The sequence below is a fragment of the Numenius arquata genome, chromosome Z (assembly GCF_964106895.1).
Source record: "Numenius arquata chromosome Z, bNumArq3.hap1.1, whole genome shotgun sequence".
In the NCBI taxonomy this organism is placed as follows: Eukaryota; Metazoa; Chordata; class Aves; order Charadriiformes; family Scolopacidae; genus Numenius; species Numenius arquata.
The window spans coordinates 12,806,868-12,829,807 of record NC_133616.1 but is presented as its reverse complement, the minus strand read 5'-3'; the positions used below and the strand labels follow the sequence as shown (position 1 = coordinate 12,829,807).

The window sequence follows — 22,940 nt, the reverse complement described above, 5'->3', positions numbered from 1 at the left end:
GGCTCTTTCATTCCTTTATCATCTTCATTAGTATTTACCATTTTGATCTTGATTGTTTAATAATTTTCCATTGTATATTCTTGTGAAGTAAAGTTAGCTGAAGTATTCCATTGGGCCACAGATCCGCCTTTTTCTTTTCCTAAAGATAAAGAAAGATATTCTTCTCTAGTCCTCTAGGACTTTCCCAATCTATTCTAAAAAACAGTTCTCAAGAGTTCAAAGATTATTCAAGAACACTTCAAAGAATGTTGAGGTAAGGTCAATATATTTCACAGAGCTGATTAAATCAATTTGAGGATACTTAATGCATCTATTATTTAATGTTTTAGTAGTACTTTTCTATTCTCTTTCAAGCTATCATTTCTTGTTAAATTAACTTTATGTAAAGCCTGGCACATTTGACTTTTTTTTTTTTCAAGTTTGAAGAAGAAAAGGCGGTGAGAATTTGTGGAATCTCTGTTATTGGAGATATTCTGAAGCCATCTGGGCATGGTCCTGGACAACTGGCTCTAGGTCGCCCTGCTTGAGCAGGGGCGGTTGGAGAAGATGAGACCCAGAGGTCATTTCCGAACTCAACCATTCTGTGATTCTGTACACAAGTCAGCTGTTATCTTTCTCATGAAATAAAAGTTTTGTATTTTCCCCTCACACCTTGATTCTAACTTTCACAGAACCCTTTTTTTATTGTTTGTTACTTTTAATTCATTTTTAGTCTACAATTTTCTGACTTTATTTTTGCTCGTTCCATTTACCTGTCCTTAGTAAAACTTTGTGCCTGTTTTTAGATGGCATCTCTCCAAGGCATTGATATATGAAGACAGCTGCATCTACCTAGGTAAATCTCTTGCTGTGCTCTCTGTTTTTCTCTATTAGTGACTGCCAATACTCTTACATTTCTTTGCTCCTTACATTATGTTTATACTAGTGTATAAATATAATGATAGTCACTGAGATGGAATGGTGTGACGTCCCATAACACTGCTGACACATCCCAAGGGAGAGTGCTATTGGAGTAGGGCAAAACAGCACCCAGTGACACCAATACCTCTGTCTATAGCTTTTAACTTCTTTCCTATCTCTTTCCCAGGTCATTCTGGGGTGTCATTTTCCCTTTCTAAGAGCTTTTTGGGTACCAAAGATACCCCATTATGATCAGATCTCCTCATTCTGCACCTCTGTTATTGGTTGTGAAAAGTTGCCTGCACCTTCTTTCTCTGTAAGAGACAGCAACTGTGACAAGAGGAAGTCTTGGAGTCTTGGTTCCTGAATGACCAAAGAGAAAAGCAATAAACCTGCCTCTTAACTCTTCCTGAACTTCAGAGCAAGTATATATATGTACATCCTCCAATCATCCTACTTTCTGGAATATGAAACCATGGTCAAGAAAGCTAAAGCTTTCTCCCAGTGTTATTTACAGCAACACGTCTTTCTCTCTTGTCTCTGTATTTGCACACAGAATTTTTTGAAAGAATCCTGCTGTGTTTCATGTCCATCAACAAAGATCATAAAGCTTTGTAAGTATGATCTGCCCAGCAACATCCCTGGAGCTTGAATGATGAGAGTGGGGATTTGGTCAAAGACTAAGCAGCCCTTCAATAAAATTTTGTTGTCGGACAGGGTTTGGGGGAGTCATCAAACCATCAGCAACCACAGCAAGGACAATCCAGCTTCTTGAACAGACAAGTTGTATTGGATAGATATGTGACTATGCAAAACTGGAGAGCGGCACACAGTCCCCTTTAACAGGATCTTTGTGGCCTCTTGGACAGATGTCCCAGGAAGCTGGAGATGACGTGCTGCAGAGGCCTTGCAGATTCACACTCTTCACAATGTGTGGTTTTTCAAAAATTCTTTGTTGAGACCATTAACCATTTTTCCATTTCTCTGATTGAATCTGGTAATAGCTCTGTGTCTTCAATGGTCTTTTTTTCCCGCCTTAGCTTCAGCTTTCCAGGGACACTTACTCAGCTTTCCCTCTTTAACTCCTAGTTTTCTTTAGGAAGTTCAAACCACACAATAGCAGTTCTTGTCTTCATTATTACGCTGTTTAATCCAAGATTATTTATGCTGTTTGTCGTGACAGGTCCTTGGCATGTGTTGGATTTAACTCTATGTGTATAGTTCACTGTCCCTCCCTTTTTAAGGGAGAAAAAAGTAAATGGGTGTCTTCAGCCACTTTTCACCTCTTCCTGCTTCAGAATATAACGATAGTGACTTTTTTAGTGAAGAGTGTGCACTTTTGGGATCTAGACCGGCCTGATCAATATTGTCTTACCTCAGACACTAAAACCCTCTCAAATGTTGGAAACACTTAGCCACTCTCTGAATTCTTAGTTTCAAGAATCCTTTTCCTGCGCACTTCTCCCAAGAGTCTCACACAATTTATTTCAGCTTTACAGCATCATGCGCTCAATTTGCTCAATATCTCATTAGCGGCATTAGGGATAGAGAAGGAACAGTGATGAAGATTGGATGCAATGACATTTTGCATTGAATTCCCCAGAGATCACAGAAGGGAAGAGTGGAACAGCTGGTATAGATTTAGAATGTTTCAGTAAGCAGGAGTTTGCCAAAGAAAAACAGTACATAGTATAAATTAGAATTGGGCTTTTAGTTGCTTTGTCAAGAAAATACCTCCTTCAGAACCTTAAGTAAGATTTTGGTGAATTTGAAATGTTCTTTGGGGCATGTCAGATGACCTGGGTCATCTAAAATGGCTCTAGATATTTGTATTTAGGTTCCTGTATTGTTTCTGGAATGATTTTCTCATGTTGGGTTGGCCCTTGGGCTTTCCTCTCCCCCTTGTGCAGTGCTCTACCACCTGTGGAACAGGGGCTTTCTGGAGACATGTGGAATGCAGCAGCGGGAACACATCTCACTGTCAGCACACAAAAAAGCCTGATCCTGCAAGAAAATGTTATCTCCGCCCATGTGCTAGCTGGAAAATAGGAAATTGGAGCAAGGTAACTTCATTCATATCTGTGTGAGAACAGTAAACTTGCTAAATTCAAAGAGCAGGGAGTTCCAAATACTTCATTTTAAAAATAATTATTATTCATTGAATGTATACATGATTTCCAGTTGACCATTCAGCACTAATTTACTAATTTCCTGACTTACGTTTATGGAAACACATCTGCTGTGAATTTTGTTCTTCCTGTGTGGGGGTCATGCTCATTAATTACTGCATCCAGAGCTAAAGCAGGGCTCACCATCCATATTCTATGGAGATCCTAGCGCTAAGCTCTGCATATTTGCATGTGGTTTCTTTTTGATCCATGCCTCCAGAGGCTTATCTTAATTTTAAAAAGTAGGTGGAAATTTGGGAGAGTGAATTGGCATGTTCCTATTCATTCTTGCCAGTGTGTATTCATCTCTTACATGGTCTGTTCCTGATTCGTGTAACCTCTTAAGTTGTACATTACAAAACCTAAAGAAAAATGTACCAGAGAGAATGCACATTATGTCTAGGGTCTTATTTGGTCCTAGTTACACACACAAGCCTGGTCAAGACACAGAATACTGTCCAAGGTGGTAAGTGGAACCCAATAAATTGCTTTTGAGTTCTTTTTTGATAGTGTAAGATGTGTGATGAACACCTAGAAGGACTTTGGTGACTTCTTGAAACTTGTTACATTTTGTCTTCATGCTGTCTAAAATTGGAGCTTCAAACAGTGGGTTATTTTTAAAGACTCAGAAGAGAAGAACTACAAAATTCTATTTCAAATGATGTTGATTTCATAAAGAAAAAGATAAATCTCTCAAGCTTTCTTAATACGTGTCATATTTTCAGACAACATTGTTGCCATTGGACTAGAGGGCAGATTCATACAAAGAACAGTCTGCAGAAAAGGTTATAGTTACGAAACCTGCATTGTATTATTGAGCCCTTTGACATAGAATCAATTTGTACATGAAATACCTGCCTGTTTAGAAAGTCCAGGCAAGGCCAAGACATTACATAACCACATTTAAGCCTTTGAAATTAATTTTAAATGATACATAGACATTCTGCAGTCCCAGTTGCAGTAGGGCATATATCACCTTCACTTTTTCATCATAAATGTTACTGCTCTTTCAACAAGTGGATGATAGTTATGTCACAGAAAGTAGCAAGAAGACAAGTTTAATGATAAAATATTACGGGAACCAAATGTTACAAAGTGTCAGTCCAATTGTGAGGTCAGTTTGAGACAAAAGGCTTCTAGCAGATTTCGATTATGTTAGGTACCCTTATTTTCCAGCAATTGAACTGTACAAACCTAATTACAGTTTCTTATATAAAAATGGCTATTTTTCTTTGCTTTTGCAAGGGGCAATTGTTTTTCTCATTACTCATTTATAACATTTTTAAGGCACCTTACCACAGCAAGATGGCTATATTCCCCTGCTAGTGTAGTAAACCTTTCTCTGTTCTTTTATCCTCATCTAACTCTTCCCTTCCCCTTAAAGAAAAGTGCTTCAGACTAGATCTTACAGTCTGGAGTTTAATACCAAATATAATTTGCACGTATTTTGGGGCTGGGTGTACTGAGTTTGTTGCACAGTCACTTCTGTCCATTGTTTCTATCCAGAGGGACAGACACTTCTGTGAACAAGCATATGGATTCCCCTTCCATTCGTCCTTCAGCTCCCATGAGAAGTATTATATTTAGGTTCCTTGTACAGCTGAAGAATGCTTATTTATGCAAAGGAGAACAGCATCAGTTGTTATTTTGCATCATAGCGGTAAAGGTGAAAGCTGATGTGAGGTTATTCAGTGGTGTAGGCAGAATTTGTTTCAATTCTGGATGAAGACAAGTTAATGCATATTTGTCCTTATCCTTGGGGTAGCAAATTGAGTTTGTCCTCAGCAGCAGGAGAGGTCCTGGCCTTTGGTATGTGGGGACAGAACCTGGTGCTGCTTCCTGAGGCCTTGGAGCAAGCTCTGGGGAGAAATAGGGGACTGGAAGGGCTCCCACGTCTCACCAGTAGTGCTCCAAGCTAAGAAGCAATTCCACAGGCTGAGTGAGGCTCAGGTTGTCTCTCCTCTCCTGTTCTCTCACACCCAGGCTGCTCTTGGGGTACGAATCCTCCTGGTGCCATGGAGGAGCAAAGAGGGTGAGGGTGGGAACTGCTACTATGGGATGAGTCCACCGTCTCCTAGTGGTATCAGCAGCAACTCAAGTCTATGGGCTGAGACAAGGGGCAGTTTTGCCAGCCTGAGCAATCCTCTGCCATGGACACCTACCTCTTCCATGGCTGAACAAGAAGTCAGCTCATGCAGCTGTGCCTCTTTCTTCCCTCTCTCCCTCCCTCAGAAACAGCTAAAGAACCAACAACTTCCCTGCGTATAGTATTTGCTTTTTGTATTTATTACATTATGATTCTTTCACTGTGACATTTTTTGAAATACTTGGCAAGATTTCCTAATTAAATATGCTTCTGTGTTATTAATGGATATTCCAGTAAAGAACGGGAAATATTTATATGATGTGTTCTTATTTGCTGTGATGAAAACCACAGTTTCTAAGCCTAACAACAGGTTATTGTTTGGGTAGCCTGGAAATTTTCTCCTTGTGTCAGGATGCTGAAAGCTCAAGCCTGTCCTCCTCCTCCTCCTCTGCAACCGGGGAGGGGACAGCCCCTCAGCAGAGCATCATTTGTAGATGTGCCTCTTTCTGTTTCCTGTACAGTGCTCTGCCAACTGCAATGGCGGTTTCAAGACCCGAGATGTTCACTGCATTGATGTTCGTGAAAAGCGACTTCTCAGGCCTTTTCATTGCCAATTACTTGGATATAAGCCACAACTCAACACTAGTTGTAACATGGAGCCTTGCTTGCAGTGGCACGTGGAGCCCTGGAATGAGGTATTGTTCTTTAAAAGAAGCTTTAGGAATGAGCATTTAGCTGTGAATTAACAGTGACTGTTAGATCCCATGCTGTTAGGTAGACTTTTGCTCAGAGGAAGACATGCAGCTAGTATTACTCAGAGGCTCTACAGTTCCTTGTGTATGGATACAGGAAAAATTATCTATCACAGACATTTGTAAGACTTCCCAGAATCATTCTTAAGACTGCATGTGATACACAGGTAGAGCTGTCAATTACCATACCTTGAATCAGAGAAGCAGATGGCCTGGAAGATTTGTTTTGGCTATCCTACTGGATCAGTAAATGTGATTAATTCAGACTGATCCCTTTTGCTGCCATTTTAGTGTTGCTTTCTCATTATGATTAGCTTAGAATTTTCCTTTACATTTTTCTGCTGGAATTTTATGGGGCCAGAGGTCAAGCATATGATAAATCCAACTTTTGGGTCACTTTCTAATATAAATCTACGCCAACAAACTTTCATAGGCAGCCAGGAATATATTTATGTCAGCTAAAGCATGTGGTCTGATGACATTTCAGTGTTTGCTCCCACTAAAAGCAGCTTTGGAGAAAGCGGCATGATATTTGCAGGGCTCTGGACCTGATGGTTTTGGATTTCAAAGGAGGTGATCACGTTGCTTCCTTACAGGCCACTGTAAGAAAGCAATGTCACCTGCATTAAGGAGGAGACCTGTGTGTAGTATGTGGGTTTCCTGTCAGAGCAGTCAGAAGGGGTTGAAAAAGTAGACTAGCCAAATGATTGCACTCATTTGCCACTTAAAATATCTTACAAAACTATTTTTTCAACCCTGGCAGTTGTCCTCATGCTGAGGATGTTGGATAGATTTGGATTGAAAAGGTTTGTTTATTAGCTCTGGTCCTCTGTCCATAAGGATGCAATTCCTAGTGCCTTATTTCATGTCAGAGTACAAAATTTTTGGTTTATTTCAAGGCTTTACTGCAGACCTAGTGAATATAGTAAAAAATCAGTTGGCAAGTAATAATAAACTAATAGAATGTGGACAAAAGAATGTTTAAAATATAACCTTGGTCACTGTCTTTGTATTGGCACGCAGTTAATTTATTGTATGCATTGGGTGAGTTTTAATGTCCCAGACTGCCTCATAAAAATGGGATGCTGCATCTCATGAACTTGCAGTGTCTTCAGTAAATATGGCAGATTAATCCTGCAGTTGTGTAACTTCCAATCTCATTCCTGTTGGGGAAGTTACTGATGCTAATGGTTCAGTTCAGGAGCAGTTCTCTGTTGCCTGTTTGTGTTGCCATTTCTGTGCCGTCCTGTATTCCTTGCATTACTACATGTCAAGAGCAGCTTTATACCAAGTATTTTGGACCAGTAATGGCTGCTTCCCTGTCTCATTCCAAGCATAAAATGAAATAAATGTCTCGGTGCAGAGCTTTTCTTCGTATCTGGACTGTAAGACTTGCTGTGCGGGCTACCCTGTACATCTTGCCAAATCACATGGGTCAGTGACATGCTTCTTGTTACCTGTGGCTCCACATTTCTAAATGAAGAACATTTCCTACTGTCTTTGCGGTCTGTTTCTGCATTCTCGTCCATTCCCATCTCTCTCCTCATGGGTTTGTGCACCTCTCATTAGTGTTCAAGAACATGTGGTGGTGGCCAGCAAAAGCGACGTATCTACTGCCCAGAAGGCGGCTACTGTGACTGGACAAAAAGGCCTAATGCCATCGCATCGTGTAACAGGCAACCTTGTACACAGTGGATTAACCAGGCATGGAGCCCGGTAGGATTCAGTTCCTTTTTGGTATATTTCATGTCATGAGTTGGCCATATTTGGTCATATTACTGATTTGTCTTTGAATCTCAGTGCCTATAGCAAGTAGAGTTTCTTTTGCGTAGCTGGAGCTATGAAGGAAGATCTTTTGAAAATATTACTAAGCATTTGAGAGCCAGCCCATCTCATTTCCTTCAGTGATAAACATTTGTTGCTGCATTAGATGCTGTTGGATGGAGGTCTGAATTTTGACCAATAAACCTCTACTTTGGCTTCTGGAAATCTAATTGGCAAATATGAAGTGTATCTTTGGGGAACCTTCCGATGTCTGCAATACATGTTTAGTTATAAAGAAGCTGGTATATCTAATAAAGTGTTCCCTCCAGTTTCCATAATAAACCTATTCATACGGGAGAAATAGTCCTCCCAGCAGAAGAGAACATTGAAAGAACACCAAAAGCCAGGAGCTACAAGTAAGAAAATAATGGAGAGTCATTTAACCTAGAAAATGTAATGAGTTGTTTTTGACATAAAGCCATTAGATGGGATATGAGTATAGTATAATGTAGAGTTAGTGTAACTCTAACACTTAAATATTGAAGTTAAAATGTTGGAACATGCATAAAACAAGCAACTGAATACCAAAATGTGTAGCAGCTATTTTACTGATTTATTAATCACATTTATTTTACTTTATAAAAAGCCTATTTTAAACATTAATCTAAAATTGCCACAAGAGTACCTAAGATCTTTTAATGTACTTCACACCAGTAATACTGTATCTTAGGCACAGAGATGTACATTAGAGAGGGAATAGTTTGCAGAAAAATTAGAGGTACCGATCCTGTCTTCATCTCTTGTGCTGCATTAGCTGGCATTCTGTCTGTTGAAGTATTTATCTTGCTGGCCACTATTTATCTGAAGAGAAAAAGAATTTAAAATAAACTGAAGTTCTCAGATGCTGTCTGACGATGTCAGAAGAATTAAGTGCATTTACAGAATAGTACAGGAAAGTGTCCTTTTACGCCATCTGTATGCAGCCAGAACAAGCAGCTGGCAGTTGTTTTGTGGTCATAAAGAAAGGGTAACCACGGTGTAAATGTCACCAAAGCAAAAACATCTCACTGAGCTTGTTTTAAATCTTCAGCTTGGTCATTTCTAGACCTGTCATTGCAATTGATTATTCATGTTTAGTTTAGATGGTGAGAAAACAGAGGAAACAAAAAATGTCAGTGTGCAGTCCTAGTTTGGATTACTGCTCATCGTCATCCTCACCGTCCTCCGTAGAAAACAGTCATCTCACCCAGGTTACACATTCCAAGATGCTGTAGTGATACTATTTACCCCTCTGCTGTATCCTGCCAAATCCGGCCACGATGTCTCGTGGAGGTGTCTGGATGAAGAAATACAGTACATAAAGTACTTTAGTGTAGTTGGTTCTGGATCATATGGCATTTTTAGCTTCCCATCACATTACAGCTAAACTATTGGTATATTACACAATTTCTATGTAAAAGACTTTTAAGTATGTTAAAATTACTCTCTTTCAGTGCACCGTTTCTTGTGGAGGGGGCATTCAGCGAAGAACTGTGACGTGCATGAATACAGAAACCAATGAAACTGAAGATGACAGTATGTGTGTGAATAAACCCAAGCCCACAGAGTACCAGAAATGCAATCAGCAAGAGTGCAGGAAAGGTACAGGTATGATAACACACCTGCCTCAGTTAGTTTCCAAAATACTTTCCATTTGTGCTCAGAGTCTGCAGAGAAGTGGGAGCTGACCCAATTTGTCAGCTTGCTGTGAATACTGCAGGCTCAGTAATTACAGGTCAGGCTAACCTGTTGCTGCTCAGCTGCAGCGTTGGCAGAATCACATTGCCGTGTTCTCCAGCCCTACTGGCCTCGTGTTGCCATGATGGGGAGTGCAGTTCTCTGAGCATGCATCCCTAATTTATGATGCCACAACTAAATGGATAGGTCTGCTTGTATTGACCTGTTTTAGGTAATTCACAGGCTGCTCTGAGGGCTGTGGAAGGACATGCTGTGAGTCCAAACAGATGCCATTTCTTAAAACAGATACTCTTATGGGAACCACAAATCCTGAGCTGGGAGGGCAGGTAAAGTGAGACAGACACTGTAAGAAAAATCTGACTGGCAGTGAACCCAGATACAGATATGAATTCAGTGTCCCACAGGGTGAGACTGTCTCCAAAATGAAGAGGTGGAGAGAATTCCTCTTGTGACTCAGAGCGTCCTGTACCTCTCTCCTTCAAGGCTCCAAGAGCTCAGTTGTGTCGATAGTTGATAGCCCAGAAGAGAAGTAGCAGGGGAGGGAGGAAGCTTACAGAAGGCTGTCTCTATCTGTAGTCTGTGTACTGCAGTATCCAGCAGCTGCCCTTGGGTAACAGCAGCAGCAGCTCAGAGTCCCTCTGGAAGAGCCTTCAAAGGCCTTTTGGAAGAGGATTCTTCCCCCTTAGCAAGTCAGCAGTAAGGGTCCCATCTGGCATTGAGACAAGAGGTTGACTCCTGAGGGCAGTGCAGATCTGGCATACACCTGAGAGTGATGCATCACTCCTCCTGCTGTTCAAAGGTCTTTAGCATGTGTATTGCCCTAGGGTTGAGTTGGTCTGCATATCTCCTTTCCCTGTCAAGTTCAGAAAAAGAGACTCAAATAAGTATTACCTACGCTGATTAGTAATAGTTATTTCTGTGAATAAAAGCTCAAGGGGCCAGTAAAGATAAGAAATGTCCTGCTGGGTAGATCATTGGTCCATGCAATCCAATGTTGTGTCTCCAGCAATGCATTAGAAGATGCTACTGAGGGAGAATACAAGAGTTTAGTCCTTTCCTGTGAATAATTTTCACGGTATTCCTCCAGCATTCCCAAATGACATATCAGGACTATTAAAGGCACACCTTTCAGTGCCTTTTATTTTCAATTTGTGGAACTTTTTCCATAAATATATTGCATCACTTTTTGACTCTGCAATGCTGTCTGCTTCCATCCTGTCTTGTGGCAGCAAGTTCTACAGGTTCACAGCTACTGTGAAAAGAAGTGCTTTTATCTGTTTTAAACTACCTTCATACTAGTTTAATTGAGTTTCCCTAGTTCTGGTATTGAGAGATTTGCTGAACAACAGCCTTGCATTTTGCTAATCCACCACTTTCCTGCTTTTGTAAACCTTAGCTCTCCCCCTAGCCATCTCTTCTTACAGCTGAAGACTCCCATTTTGCGATATCTAAATAAATCTGACACAACTCCATTTATTAAAGCTACCACAGACCTATCAGCAAAAAAATAAAATCGTTACCAGTCCCCGGCTTATTCTGGTGCTGCAGAAATTGAAGCATAGTCAGGCTGAACGTGTAGTTGCCTTGTATGTTCTCCTGTGCCTGCCCTGCCTGGCTCTGTGGCACATGGCCAGCCCATTGCACTTCTCTTAAATGCACTATTACAAGAATATAGAAGTACCAGACTCGCAAATCATTGTTGCTAGACTTTCTCTGGCAGTTCTTAAAAGCAGACACATTGAAGTGAAAAACACAGACCAGCTATGCCTACTGTAGAAGTAAAGCCTCACTGAGCAGTAATAAGGGAGTGCTGTGTTTTCCAAGGCAGAAGGTCACGTGAAGTTTAATGGAACTTGTTCACTTCGATGTCCTAAAATTTCAGGGGGATCAAGCTGACCCATAATACAAAGGAAGAGAAAGCCATCATAAGTAAGAGGCTTAACAGGCATGACCGATTGGCATAAAGCGTTAGAATTGTAGAAATGCAGATAATGTGTCAGCAGAATATAGCTAATTCTTCTCATCTTCTCCACCGTAGGGCTACCCTGCAGCAGAGACCAGCTGTCGGTTCACTTCTGCCAGAGGCTGAAAGGCATCGGCAAGTGCTTGCTGCCGTCAATACAGACTCAGTGCTGCTTCACCTGTAGTCAGCCCCGAATTCGTAAAAAAGCAAGATATTGGGATCAGCGAGGCCTCAAACAACAAAATTACACTAAATCTAGAAGAAAATCACCTCAAAACCAAGAAAACAACCACCAAGCTGCTCGGCACTAGCTGGTTTTTATCTAGTTGCTTTGAGTAGGGCTTCTGTTTACAGGTTTTATGTTTCTTCTTTTTTTTTCTGAACCATCCAACATAAATGAAAATCTGTGATCAAAACTGGGAAAACACATCCCTTAGGGTTATCAGTCCTGATTTACTCCTTCAAATTGTCTCTGTAATAATCCGAAATTCGTAATATAATTTGCAATGTACCAGCAGCTAGTTCTTCTTAGGTGTGCATAGAAGCTAGAAACAAGCTTGCAAGAATTTTTTTTTATTTTTTTTAAATGAATTTTTTACTTGTTCTTTCTTCCATCTCTTTTCTGAAACCCACTTGAAACAGCAGCACCACTTACTCAAGAGTGCTGAGTGAAGGCGGCCGACAGGGCAGCAGAAACAGACCTGTGCTGTGGGCCAGATCCCTCTATGCTCACTCACTTTTCTGTTTTTAGGAATCAAGGTGAAGTGGCAGTGTTCCTCTAAATTGTTTGCTCACTTCATAAATTTAGAAGCAGAGTTTTATAATAACTGACTGTGATGTGCAGGCTGAATTGAAACATTGGGTTTTTCAAAAGAAAAAATGTTCATTTAGTACTTGACTAAACCTCTAAAAAATACCTCAGCAACAGCCTGTCCTGGCCAATTTTCTTCTGCTACAAATGTCTTGCTGTAACCTGAAAACCCCACTAAATATGGGATGTTAGTTTCCCAAATACATTTTAAGCAACATTTCTTGGTACCATGAAAGCAAAGCTGTTTGCATCTACCACCTAAATAGATAGATTGTAGTTCACACCAATGTTGAGTGGTAGAGCCATCATTTAATCCAGTATCTCCCAGTAGAGCGTACGCCCACATCCACGTGAGTACTCCATCACCTCACTCACAGCAAACCTTTCCCCCACCGCAAATCCTTGACCATAGTGAGGGTGAGGGCACCTGGGACAGGAGCCTGAGACCCAGAGTATCTGCGTCTCTCTGGGCCTCAGGCATTAGGAGAGCACTAACCAAATAGTGTATCTATTTTGCTATTGAAGAAAATGGCAGAACAAACTTCAGGTAGACCAGACTCTGGACCCTTTGAAGCAAAGCTGGGCATTTTCAAAAGGCCTGGACAGAGTCTGACATTTAAATTCCTTTGAAATTCAGTAGGATTTGGACACCTTGGTTCTTCATGCTCTTTTGAAAAATCTCAGATTTACTCCCTAGCTGCCTGACAATTTGAGATTGTAATACAGGGAAATGTCACATTTTATGCAGTCTAGAGTGAGACACATAGCCATGAATCCAAGTGTCGCTATGGTTACAGAGCTATGACTAGCAATAGCCCTTGTTCTAAACAGACCTTTATGAAAGTTAATAGAAATATTCGGCCTGACTATAATGGATTAACCTGATGATGGCCACAAGTCTAATTGTCCTTTTTCATAGGTTTCTGACCTTTGGCCAAGGGCTCACTTCTTCACTTGAAGTCTCTGGGAGTTCAGGATATGCAGCGTGGTAAGGTTAGATTTATTAACCTCTGTGATGGCAATATAACCCCAGTTATAGGTGCTGATAAAACTTAAAATCCACTGTTAAAAATATGGTGCTAGTATTACACATGTGGGGGATGACTTAAAATGGTGCACTTTCATGCACGTGTGTACATAGCATACATGCACATGCTCTTAAAATAACACACGTCTATGGTGTTGCTGGCCAACGCCAGACATAGTGCTTTTTAAGTTTTACAGTGTGCTTATGTCCTTCTGAGGTCCTGAATGGCTACTGAGCCTTTGAGCAATAGAAATCTGGGCAGTTCTTATCCCACTGGACACAGAAATGTTGAATCATATGAGGGAGTGGAGGTGTCCCATCTGTTTCAGGAAGCATTTTGTCAGGGCTTGGTCTCAGGCTGCACTGTGCAGAGCAGAGCCCGTACTCCTATGTCCATGGCAGTTCTCTGATGGCCAAACAGCCTAGACTGGTGGACAGTGCAGATGCTTCTGATGTTCCCAGAAGCATCTTCTAGGATTTGGGCAGGACAAAGTTAGATTCATTTCAGAGTTGGACTCCTCTGTGCTCAGAGGTACCTGCAGTGTTTTATCCACAGAGGTCAGCAGAAGTGGGCCATCATGTATGTGGGCTAATGAGAAACAAGTTGACCAAGTGGATATAGTGCAGGTGGGACAAAAAGTGCCTGGGAGGGTTGTCCCTTCCAGTGCTCCTTATGGCTAGTGTGGAATAAAACCATTTCTGGCTTAATTGTTTTCTTCAGGGAGCTGTAATTTCATTTGAAATGGATAAAAGTGAATAAATTATATTATGGAAATTAATCAAAATAATCTTTCTACCCAGGGAAGCACAGTCATCACTGTTGCTCAGCTTAAAACTTTAGGGAAAAGGCTGTGACAACAACATGAACTGTTACAACAGAGCAGTGCCACTGCTGTATTTTACATAGATTCTTATATCGCACTCATCAGCCCAATATCTCCTCTCTGCTAATAATATGTACTGTCATCTCTCCCATCCATTTAGCAAGATTCCTTTCTTATGACATAACTATTTTTAAGTAAAGGTGGATTTATGATCCTAACCCAGATGGTCACTATTCTCAGAACTGAATAGAGTATTAAGTGCAGAGGCTTAATATCATTATATTTTCATATTAGCCTGAGACACACCAGCTTCAACAAGTTGCTCAGGAGAAAAAAAAGTGTATTTGGCACATTCACTGCTTGTTCTAATATTTCAAGGTTTAAAAAGCAAACTATGATGACATATTTGTTTCAAGCTTCAATAAATGGCATTGCTTATGTCTGTTGTCTCTGGTATTTTATGTTTCCGGTGCAAGAAGATTGGTAAGATGGGATTCCAAGGGAAAAAAAGCTTAGAAAGTATCTTTGCTATTCCAGGAGAATCCTCATCATTGGGTTATTTTGATGCTTGATATGCCAACATAGAAGAGATCAATAAAAAGGGTGAAGCAAAAAGTAGTGGAATGCTACTTAGCATGCTGCTAAGTAAAAATATACATTAATAGGCTTAGTTATTTCCTATTAAATAGGTGACATCTTACCACTTCTGGTCCAAGCGGATGTGCCTTAGCTGCTTGGCAGCAGGTGTGTGCATGTCTGTTTTGTCTATTGTGGGATGTATTTGCTCTCCTGAAGAGTTGTATACAATATGATCGTGCCCCACTCCCAACCCCCGGAATCTTTTAAATACTCAAGTTTTGCAAGCAGTGCTGATGCTGATGCCCAGAAACTCAGTCACACTGTCATATTCCTTGACATGCCAGCCTGGGAGCACGAGCATCGTAGTTACGCACATGTGCTTGGATGGAGAGGACCTTCCGTTTGCAGTCAGTTACCAAACTCTACCCGTGCAACCAGCTGTGGGTTCGGACTCATCACACCCTGTGCATGTTGCAGGAAGTTGTTTCTTTCTGACTTTGCAAAGTATGGATCTCCAGCCCACATCCCTGCACAGACGCTGTAAGGGAGAGGAATGGATTGAATTGACAAAGGAGCTGAAGCTCCCCCGGCTTTGCAGAGGCTCATCAGACATTCACTGGGTGACTTGCTGCACAGCACGCAGCCTAACGAGCAGTTTCTGCTGCACTGCACAGTGTGGCTCACTGCACTTACTTGGCTTGGAGGTGGGGGTAGGTCTCTTCTCCCTAATAACAAGCCATAGGACAAGAGGAAATGGCCTCAAGTTGTGCCAGGGGAGGTTTAGGATGGATATTAGGAAAAATTTCTTCACTGAAAGGGTTGTCAACCATTGGAACAGGCTGCCCAGGTAAGTGGTGGAGTCACCGTCCCTGGAGATATTTAAAAGATGGGTAGACATGGTGCTGAGGGACATGGTTTAGTGGTGCTTTTGGCAGTGTTAGTTTAATGGTTGGATTCGATGATCTTATAGGTCCCTTCCAACCTAGAAAATTCTGTGATTCTAATATGGTCCTCAGCATCTGTCCTCAGCTGGGTTCAGTGCTTCAGTATATCCCTTCTCCTTACATTGACTGGAGAGCAGTACTTTTGAGGCTTATGAGGGCTAATCAGTCAGAGAGTTCTGCCCCAAAGCCTGGTCTGTGAGAGGCTGAACTCTGACTTCCCTATGGATTTGAAAGGGAGGGGGTTGAGCCCAGATTCCTAATTAATAGGCAAATACAGTGCCCAAGGCACTAAGCAAAGGACGTGATGTAAGAGTCAGCGCTTACTGCACCAGAAAGGCCATAAAGGCAGAACAAAATCTCTGAATAACCTCTTGTTTAGCATGAGTTCTTAATAAATGAAAGAAAGGGTGAATCTTGGATTTTAAACCCTTAAGGGTTGTCTTCGATGTGCCTAAATACTATCTGCTAGCAAAAAGGGAACATGCTGTGTGTGTAGAGGCTGGGAGAAGCTGGAAGCAGGAAAAGGCTGCATGTGGGGTCAAGCCAATTCCTTGCAAACAAGAAGAGTCCCCGGCGGGTGAAGGTCGCTGTACACGTGAGCATTTCAAGGCAGCATGTGGCTTTACTGCAGCAGCAATCCTTGGGATGCGAGCAGGCGCCCAGTGTTGCCCTCTCATAATGCCACCTCTGTGGTCCTGCTTGCCGGACTGCCTGGGAAAAGGGCACCGCTGTTTACTGACTGACTGGGCAAAGGAGATTCCCACTGGGAACGCTGGCATGCTGGGGCGATGGCAAACGTGGCATTAATGGGGAACCGCCATAAGGAAAGCTCCAGTGTGAGTGAAACTGATTAATGAGCTAGCAGAGAGGGAATGCTTTATTACAAACCCACGGGGACTCTCTGTGAACGGGAGTGCAGTGAATTTTCGAGCTCCCCACGTTTATTTATACAGATGGCAGGGGAGACTGTTTTCTCTGTGTTCTCCTGCATCTGTTACCTATTTCATACAATAGCTGAACTAATGAAGCTTGAGATTAAATTACCCCTTATCCACTGTGTTCATTTGGAAGTGTGTTGTTTGGTTGTTTGGCTCTAGAAGTAAAAACACGTTGTCATGTTATAATGGAGCCTGAATCAGACTCATAACAAAGAGTGCTGGCTTATAAACTTACTGTCCTTTGCCGCAACGGCTACTATCTGAAAGCTATTTGAATGGCATTTTTCTCCAGAGGAAAACTGCAAATTCATTTCTGTGTGTACCTGTCCCTAGCCCTGGCCTTCATGGCCCTCGTGGGACACAGCCCTGGCCCTGGTAGTCAAAGCAAGTCACTGGAGTAATGAACGCACTGAGAGACCAGTGAGATTCTGGCCCCAGCTAAAAGCACGCTGTGCCAGCCCCTGCAGCCAGCAGCCGTGGACCTACATGAAAAGGGACTGACTTTACTCCTCCTGCCCATCTGATGAGATGCTGAGCCCCACTGGCTTCTCAGCCATGCAAAATTAAAGGTATTGCATCCGAGCTGAGGGGAGGCTGTGAGCAGCCCCAGGCTCCAGCATGAAGCAGGAGTTTGCTCATGGCAGAGGTCCCCCCTGAAGCAAGTGCTCCCTGCACGTGACCTGGAAGCTGACAGTTCCCCGGTGCTCCCGGGTCACTTCATTTCTAATCGTGCCCATCTTCCGAGTGTGTGTTTAGGCAAGGTGACAGGGGGGATGTTGCAGCAGCCAGACCATGCTGGAGTTAATGGGAGAAGAAATGGATCTTGGTAATTATTGTAGTTAGACATTCAACTAACTTGATTTTGGCTGACGCTTCCTGCTGGCTCCCGCTCCCCTCCCACAAGGGAGGCATGGTGTGATTGATGAGGGTACCCTCGTTTGTACAGGGACCCTGCTGGGAGCAGGCAGCGCTGGCGTAAAACCCATGCAAGGATGCTGGGGCTTCTGATCTGCTGCTCATTTACCTCGTCAACACCCACTGGGGCTCAGCTTCGGTCCACTTGACCTGCATTCACCCCCTGAGTGGGAAACGTGTCTTTTAACCCCTTGTCGGTCTCACACTATCCAAAGGAGTGGTGAGATGGGGAAGACAAAAACATGGCCTGCCGAGCTGAACAAATCCTTTGAGCAGCCCATGTCTCTGGGTTCACCGAGTGCTGTTGTTAAAAGTACGTGAGGAGGCAACAAGTGTCCTGCGAATACCAAGGCAGCTTTGCCCAGGGAGCTCTTATCCTGCTGCTGTGACTGCCGTGGCCGTGACCCTTCCTGGGTCTGAAGCTGAAAAGAGGTAATCAAGACTGGAGCTTAAATTTTCCATCTGGGACAGCCAGTCACCCTTGCCCTAGGAACAGAATGAGTTTGTCTGTGTAAATGTGAAGTTTTTGTTAAGCAGCAGCGGGGGGCAAACTATGCTACAAAGTTTAGTTGCTGAGAAGCGGAGTATTGGAGTGTTTGAAACCTTTTGCACATTATGTAAGGTTCTGTGAGTAATCATGGATGATGTCAAAACCGATAAATTTGGTATTTCTGAAATGGAGTGTTTCTATTGGGGAGTGTAGGTGGGTGCTGATTGCAGGACAGAAACCGTACGGGCTGGTTCTTCCAGCAGCTGCCACTTGCCTGGAGTTCTCGTTAGAATCATAGAATCATAGAATCGTCCAGGTTGGAAGAGACCCTTGGGATCATCGAGTCCAACCATCTACCCTACACTACAAAGTTCTCCCCTATATCATATCCCCCAACACCACATCTAAACGTCTCTTAAACACATCCAGGGATGGTGACTCAGCCACCTCCCTGGGCAGCCGATTCCAATGCCCAACCACTTGTTCTGTGAAAAATTCTTTCCTAATGTTCAGTCTAAACCTACCCTGTTGGAGCTTGAAGCCATTCCCTCTCGTTCTGTTGTTAATTACCTGTGCGAAGAGACCAGCACCAACCTCTCTACAGTGTCCTTTCAAGTAGTTGCAGAGAGTGATGAGGTCTCCCCTCAGCCTCCTCTTCCTCATATTAAACAGTCCCAGCTCCTTCAACCGCTCTTCATATGATTTGTTTTCCAGGTCCTTCACCAGCTTCGTTGCCCTCCTCTGCACTCGCTCCAGCACCTCGATATCTCTCTTGGATTGAGGTGCCCAAAACTGGACACAATACTCCAGGTGTGGCCTCACCAGTGCTGAGCACAGGGGCACAATCACCTCCCTACTTCTGCTGGTCACGCTATTTCTAATACAAGCCAGGATGCCATTGGCTTTCTTGGCCACCCGGGCACACTGACGGCAATTAGGATCAGGTAGCTCGCGGCAGCGTGCTGTGAGTGCCCCAAGTGCGGGTTCGTGCAGGATGCCAGAGCAGCCCCTTTCCAGTGTTTCCTCTTGTCGGAGTTTTCCATTTTACAGTGACAATTGTATCATCACAGAGAGTATAATGTGATATGGAGGGCTGTCAGCTGAGAGCAAGGAGCAGTCACCTCTCCCCGGCGCAGAGGGAAGCATCTCAGTTTCATCTTGACCCTAGATGGTTTAGGGTTGTTTAATAAATAATCGGTCAGCTGAGAAAGAAACAGTTACTCAGAAAAGCTATTTTCTGGTGGTCAGACACACTGTGTTGGTTTTATACAGGAAATCTGCTGGGCACAAATCTGGAAGTTGCTGGTTTCACCCAGTGTGTTTTACTAGCCAACAGCAAAGGCAAGTTGATGCTGAATTGGTCCAGTACGCAATTACCCAAAGTGCCCGAACAGATTTATAGGGTAGGTCTGCCTGAGTCCCGTTGTTTCTGCACACACAGGGCTGTCATGTGCTTGAGCCTGAAGACCCTTTATAGGGGAAACAATAAAATAGGTCTCTGAGGAAAGAACATTGCGTATCCTCTGCTGTAGCCCATGCCACCTCTCCCTCTCGGATGGGAGTTGACTGCTGAGACAAAAATATACCTTATATGGAGCACAAAATCTACTGTAGATTAGAGCTACACAGGCACCCAGTTCTTTCCGCTCTTTCATCATCTTTATTTATTGGTTTCCTTTACATTTGGTGAATGACTGTAAATATTTACCCTAGATTACTGAATTAAGTTTGCTGGTAAGAGGACTGTTGCATCCTTAACAGTACATGTTCTGATCAAAGGAAAAGTATGTTCTTAATTTGAGCTATGTGGAGGTTGTGTCCCAGTGAAATCAAGACATCATCTGGGTTGCTCATGAGTCAGGCTGCTGGGATGGCTGAAACTCCCAATTAACCTCATGTTTCATTACTACATGTTTTCAAGCTTTCTGCCTTTTGTTAGCTGCCGTTTTTGTACCTTCTGCTTCCAGCCTCAGGACTGTGCTCTTTTCTTTCAGTGCCAGGAATAGGTGCAGCCTCCATTAGAAGTCTGTTCCGCAGAGAGGTGCTTGCAAACTTGGGTCAACTCAGCTCTCTGTCTTCCCTTAAATGAAATAGTTACACTGAGTTTCTCCAGTTATTCCAAGGAGTATGTCATGGACTTTGTTTTTTTCTGTGCTGTTTTTGAACCCTTAAAAATTTAAGTGCAGACACATAAACTTGCTACAGTATTGCAAATCTGGTCTTGTGACTGCATGCAGCATTAGTATTTATTATTTTTTCAGGGTTAAATTTTACTTATTACAGTCCTAGCATTAGGTTATAAACATAAATTCAGTTGCCATTACTACCCTGCTATTTTCCAATATCATGAACTTCACCATATGGCCCCCCTCTTCTATGTGACCTCTCATCTTTGCTTTTAGCGTCTCTTCCTTTATGAAAACAGATTTTTAAATTCCACTGACTTTAGCAAGTGACCCAGTTCACCCTATCTAACCAATCTCCCTCATTTACTGTCTCGCCAATTTTTGTCATCTACAAATATTGTCAGCACTGATTTTCTGTTTTCTTCCAGATCACCAATAAAGATATTTAATGGCAGGAATATCTCTCTACAGGAATGAAAGTGTTTGGTTGATGTTTCCCTTGTATATTATTTTTATGATGAAATCTGATTGTGCTTGTGTTTAACATAGTAGGGGTTTATAAAATCAAAATATTACATTGGGCAAAACAAATTTTTTCACATCTATCTTTTGTCCAGTCCGACCAAGCTCGTTGTCTGCTGGAGGGAAGCTGTGTTAGGGCTGTGGCATTTACTAAGTTGGTTCTGGTCAAACCAGCCTAGCAAAAGCCACAGCCCTAACCTTTGTCTTACTGAAGTTTCAGCCTCAAGGCACACTCGAACATGCTAAACGACAGCTTTGAAATGTCTTTGATCTCAGCTTTTTGTTAGCATAACCATGGAGACGTCTTTGGGTCAGCTGGCTGGTTGATGACTTAAGCATCCAAAATGAGAAGAAAGAAAAATGAGAGACTTATAGAGGAGATCCATTGCATGACGTGCTTCTCTGTTGCCTTTTCACACTTCTTATTATGCATTTAAAATCATAGGAATTTTGAAAAGTTAAGCGGCTGCTGTTCCAACCAGCTGCAGACCAGCACACGGGAACCACAAGACTGTGATTTTCTGAGAGCAGAAGAAAAAACTTCATCCGGCTTCTGTTCACACCAGTGGCTGTTGTGCTGACTGTAAAGCTTCAACCTGCAGGTTCTCCTAGAGCACCTCCTGAACCTCTCTGCCAGGAACTGTGTGCAAACACAGGCCCAGTGTTTGCAGCTGGGTGAAGCCTGGCTATGGCAGCAACTGCACTTTATAGAGTGAGGATGGTACTGATGTGTCCTTGGAGGTGACACACCTCATTTCTGTAGAAAGTGTGATGAGACAGAGCAGCAAAAGACCTCTTGCTTCTGATATGTGGCAGCAGCAACAGGGACTACCATGGAGTTGTGTGTGCTTGCCACTTTTCTGGGTCCAGGCAGGAGTGCTGTCTCCTTGCAGAGCCCAGGCTGAGCAATCTCTTAACACATCTCAGGGGGTTATGATGTAGGAGATCCTGGTTTTGAAAGTCTTCCTGAGCCAATACTTCTATGTGCCTGAAGATCTGATCAGCAGGGAAGCCTGCAGTGGGAGATGCTGTGCTCCAGGCTGCTGTTGGAAAAGGTGCCTCCCAGCCCCAGGCTGCCACCTTGGTGCACACGGGTATTAATCCAGAGCTTTCCTGCTCTTCCCTGGGGGCTGTTATTTGGCCATGGCTCCTGTGGAGTAAAACCAAATAGGGAAAGGAAACCTGGCAAGGGAGCTGGCTGTCCTTATCACTGCTTTAATTGAGCACATAATCCTAAAGCTGCAGATCTCCGCAGCTGAAGCCAGGAACAGAGCTGCTTTTGATCTTAGGAGACTAGTCCTGCTCAGTAACAGATTAGAAGAGAAAGTATATTGTTTTATAAGCAGATCCAGCTACTGCTAGTTTGGAGGGGAAAGAATCACAGAATCACAGAATCTTCTTGGTTGGAAGGCACCTTTGAGATCATCGAGTCCAACCACAAAAAAAACCAAAAACAAAAACAACAAAACAACAACAAAAAAAAAGAAGGCGGGACCTTGGAGTGCCAGAAATTTGTGAGAAGAGGCAGATGACAGTAACCCTGTTACGAATCCAGGTGGTCTTTAGACCTGCTTCCCTGTGTCATGCTGAGCTATGATCCCTCCAAATCGATTCCAGAAGCACAGCCATAGGCTTGGTGCCAGGCAAAATGTCCACGAACCACTCCAAAGCAGCAGTAGTTATTGATGACTGATAAGAGGAAGTCAAAATGTGTGCAATTTTCATAAGAGAAGGAATTTCATTGTTGCAGTAAAGGACTTGCCACTTTCCCCTTGTGTCACCACTGTATAAGCTTGTGAATAAGGAATAATTTGCGTCTGAATTGACAATTTTGGGAATGCTTATCTTTGATGATATGAGCTCACTCTTCGTTTAGCTGACTTATGACTGAAAATGCCACCTTCTATATGAAATAATGTCAGATATTATTTCAAATGTCAATGGTTTCTAGCTTATAAAATAACAGCTGGACTCTGAATCTCTAGACAGTTCAGAACTGAAGCTAGTCAGGAGTTTTTTAATGGATGAAGAGACACTTTACTGAAGATATTTTGTTCAAGAGTGGGAAGCTCAGAATTCATTTTTGAAACTTAGTTTAGAATAAATGGTATTTTATTGCCCCCTTTTTTTGTGATCTTTTTTTCCATGGAAAAGAAAAAAAGAATATTGCTATAGCTAACATCTTCCTTTTGAAGTAAAGTCTTGGCAAAGTTGTAGTTCCTAGTGGAAAGCTGACAAGCAATCAAAACCTTGACCTGTGTCTATTTGTTTGACCCTGTGTGTGCTCCTAGCAACTACTGAGAAATAACAGTTAACATGTTTCTGAAATGATGGTGTTAACTCCGATGTCTGATCTAATTTCCTTTCTGTGCCCCATTTCCCCCCCATAGAGAC

The 22,940-nt window shown here is 42.6% G+C and overlaps 1 protein-coding gene across 3 annotated transcripts in view; it reads left to right on the top strand.

The window, feature by feature from the left end:
* Positions 1–14,469, top strand: part of ADAMTS12 (ADAM metallopeptidase with thrombospondin type 1 motif 12) — a 173,648-nt gene extending 159,179 nt beyond the window's left edge. For 2 of the 3 annotated variants that reach the window (XM_074165985.1, XM_074165984.1), the window contains exons 20-23: positions 2,811–2,963; positions 5,676–5,849; positions 9,164–9,317; positions 11,446–11,681. In XM_074165985.1, the coding sequence (XP_074022086.1) occupies positions 2,811–2,963; positions 5,676–5,849; positions 9,164–9,317; positions 11,446–11,681 (717 nt within the window). Of the gene's footprint in view, positions 1–2,810; positions 2,964–5,675; positions 5,850–7,475; positions 7,623–9,163; positions 9,318–11,445 lie in introns of all 3 variants that reach the window. The other variant, XM_074165983.1, reaches the window with a different exon arrangement.
* Positions 14,470–22,940: the final 8,471 nt, after the last annotated feature.